The sequence below is a fragment of the Odocoileus virginianus genome, chromosome 34 (assembly GCF_023699985.2).
Source record: "Odocoileus virginianus isolate 20LAN1187 ecotype Illinois chromosome 34, Ovbor_1.2, whole genome shotgun sequence".
NCBI lineage: Eukaryota > Metazoa > Chordata > Mammalia > Artiodactyla > Cervidae > Odocoileus > Odocoileus virginianus.
In genome coordinates this window covers 26,869,074-26,871,470 of record NC_069707.1, presented here as the reverse complement: position 1 = coordinate 26,871,470, position 2,397 = coordinate 26,869,074, and the positions used below count along the sequence as shown (strand labels likewise).

General features: G+C 56.3%; 1 protein-coding gene across 1 annotated transcript; it reads right to left on the bottom strand.

The window, feature by feature from the left end:
• Nucleotides 1–1,066: 1,066 nt before the first annotated feature.
• OLIG3 (oligodendrocyte transcription factor 3) lies at nucleotides 1,067–1,882 on the bottom strand. The gene has a single exon (XM_020882054.1). The coding sequence runs from the start codon at nucleotides 1,880–1,882 to the stop codon at nucleotides 1,067–1,069; it is 816 nt and encodes a 271-aa protein (XP_020737713.1).
• Between the last annotated feature and the right edge of the window lie 515 nt (nucleotides 1,883–2,397).

Below are 2,397 nucleotides of genomic sequence, written 5' to 3'. Positions count from 1 at the left end.
TGATGATGGAGAGAGCGGCCCCGCATGCAGAATAACTGAGCAAGGGGGGGTGGGGTGGGGGTGGGGCAAGCTAGTAGAGGGAGCCCAAGCTCTTGCAATCACCGGCCCCAGAAACAGCCCAGGAAAGTTGGGAATGAAGTTTGAAGGCGGGTGGGGGTGGGGGAGAAGCGCCTGTGCGTGAGTTTGGGTGTTTGCACTCTGCCCCCTTGTTCATTTCCCACAACCACAGACAGATATATGGAGTACTTCGGAGAATTCACTAATAAATCCTTGTTACAAGGAAAATGGCACCATGGCCTGCACAACATGTTTGGAAGAGATTCATTTAGAAGCGTGCATGCATTCTTTCGACCTACACTGCATCTTAAGGAAAACCCACAGAAGAGTTTATCATGCCCTGGACCGGAGTTGAAATTCAAAACTTGGGTCTTGAGATACATTTTGTCTCTGAGATACATTTTTTTTCTCCCTCTCTTCTTCTCTCTCTCCCTCTCCTCTCTTTCCCTCTCTCCCTCTTATCTCTTTTCCCCCCTCTCTCTCCCCACATTGTCTCTAGAAAATCAACTGTCCAGCGGATAGACAGTCATAACTGCACCCATCAAAGGGAAGTATTTACATTTGTTTCTCACAAAAGGGATGGTTGTCTTTTCCAAGGTAAGAACGCAGAGCCAGAGAGAGCCAACTCGAAAGTCCCTTCGCCAAGTGTTTAACTACACCGATCCTGTCTTTATACAACAAATGCAGTCTTGACAAGAGCCTATGGCAGTGAGAAAAAGTGGCGCGGCATGGAAAAGAAGCATGCATGCAAGACACACGACGTCTGATTCCAGTCCCCCTTCGTTACCACCTAGAAATTGCAGTTTGGTCTTAGTTCTGTCCCTCCGGGGGTCAAGTAGGATCTGAGATCTCTCAGGCAGTGTGGGAGGCCACTAGGGGGTCCCACCGCCGCCCACCCTCCCACGGGCCACGCGCCCAGCTTCCCCTTCCTTCCGGGCCCGGCACCTCGACCCGACCCCTCCCGCCCGCCGCTCTCCCCTCAACCTCCGCAGCCGGGCCGGCCCGCTGCTCACTTGAGCAAGTCCTTGGACTCGGCAGACAGCCTGGCCATGTTGGCGGTGGACAGGGCGGACAGGTGCGGCGGCGGCGGCATCTGGCAGATGGTGCAGGCACAGGGCAGCCCGGCCCAATGCTGGAAGCCGCTGCCCAGCTGCAGCGCGGGAGGCGTGGACGGCGCCTTGAGCAGCGAGTGGGGAGGCCGGATGGTGCCGATGGCGGGCAGCGAGGCAGCAGACAGAGGCGACGAGGCGTTGCCAGACGAGAGAGCGCCGCCCAGGATGGGATGCACCGGGTGCACGGCGTTGGCGGCGTGCGCTGGGTGGCCGGCCGAGTGGCCCACGGTCCCGCAGTGGAAGGCCGAGTGGTGGCCCCCGTATATCTCACCAACCAACCTCTTCATCTCTTCCAAGGAGCTGGTGAGCATGAGGATGTAGTTTCTGGCCAGCAGGAGAGTGGCGATCTTGGAGAGTTTGCGCACCGAGGGCCCGTGCGCGTATGGCATGACCTCGCGCAGCCCGTCCATGGCTAGGTTCAGGTCGTGCATCCGCTTGCGCTCGCGTCCGTTGATCTTCAGTCTCAACTGCTGGAGGTCCTGCTCCGACAGCTGCTTCTTGATTTTGTACTTGCTGCTCTCGCCCGCGGCCTTGGCGCCGGCCCGCGAGAGGCTTTCCCCGGGCATCTTCTGCACCATGTCGCCCTGCGTGGACGAGACGGAGTTGAGGCGGCTCTCCTGGTGGTGGTGATGGCGGTGGTGGTCCCTCAGATACAGCTCGTCCATGTCCGGAGATGAGGCTCTGCTGGACACAGAGCTTGAATCAGAATTCATTTTATTATAGGGGATGCGGCCCTACCGTGGGGAAGCTTTAGGCGGGAAATTAGAGAAAATCTTGAATTAAAAAAAAAAAAAACCAAAAACTGCAGAGCCCAGCAGCCCACTTCTCAGCGGCAAGACGTGAGAAGAAAAGCTGAGACACTGCCTTTCCCCGCCTTTCTCCCTCCCCACTCCCTTCTCTCTGGTTTGGCTGTTTCCTGGACAGCTCGTTGGTGAGTGCTTGAACTAACCTCAAGCTGAAAAAGAGGGGCTTTTATAGAGCTGCGGCGGAGAAAAGAGACAAAAGGAACCCTCCTATCTGTCCTGGGCTGGTTAGGATGACGTGCCATCATTCAGGGCGGTGCGCTTTGCTGTCCCATTTAGCAAGGATTCCTATTCATATTCATTGTGGGGCCGCCCTGGGACACCTCTGCTCAGAACTGCTAGGAGCCCCCAGGCACAAAACCCTCTGATTGACACTCTCACCGCTCCAGCTCGCGCCTTCTGGATTTAAAAAAAAAAAAAAGAAA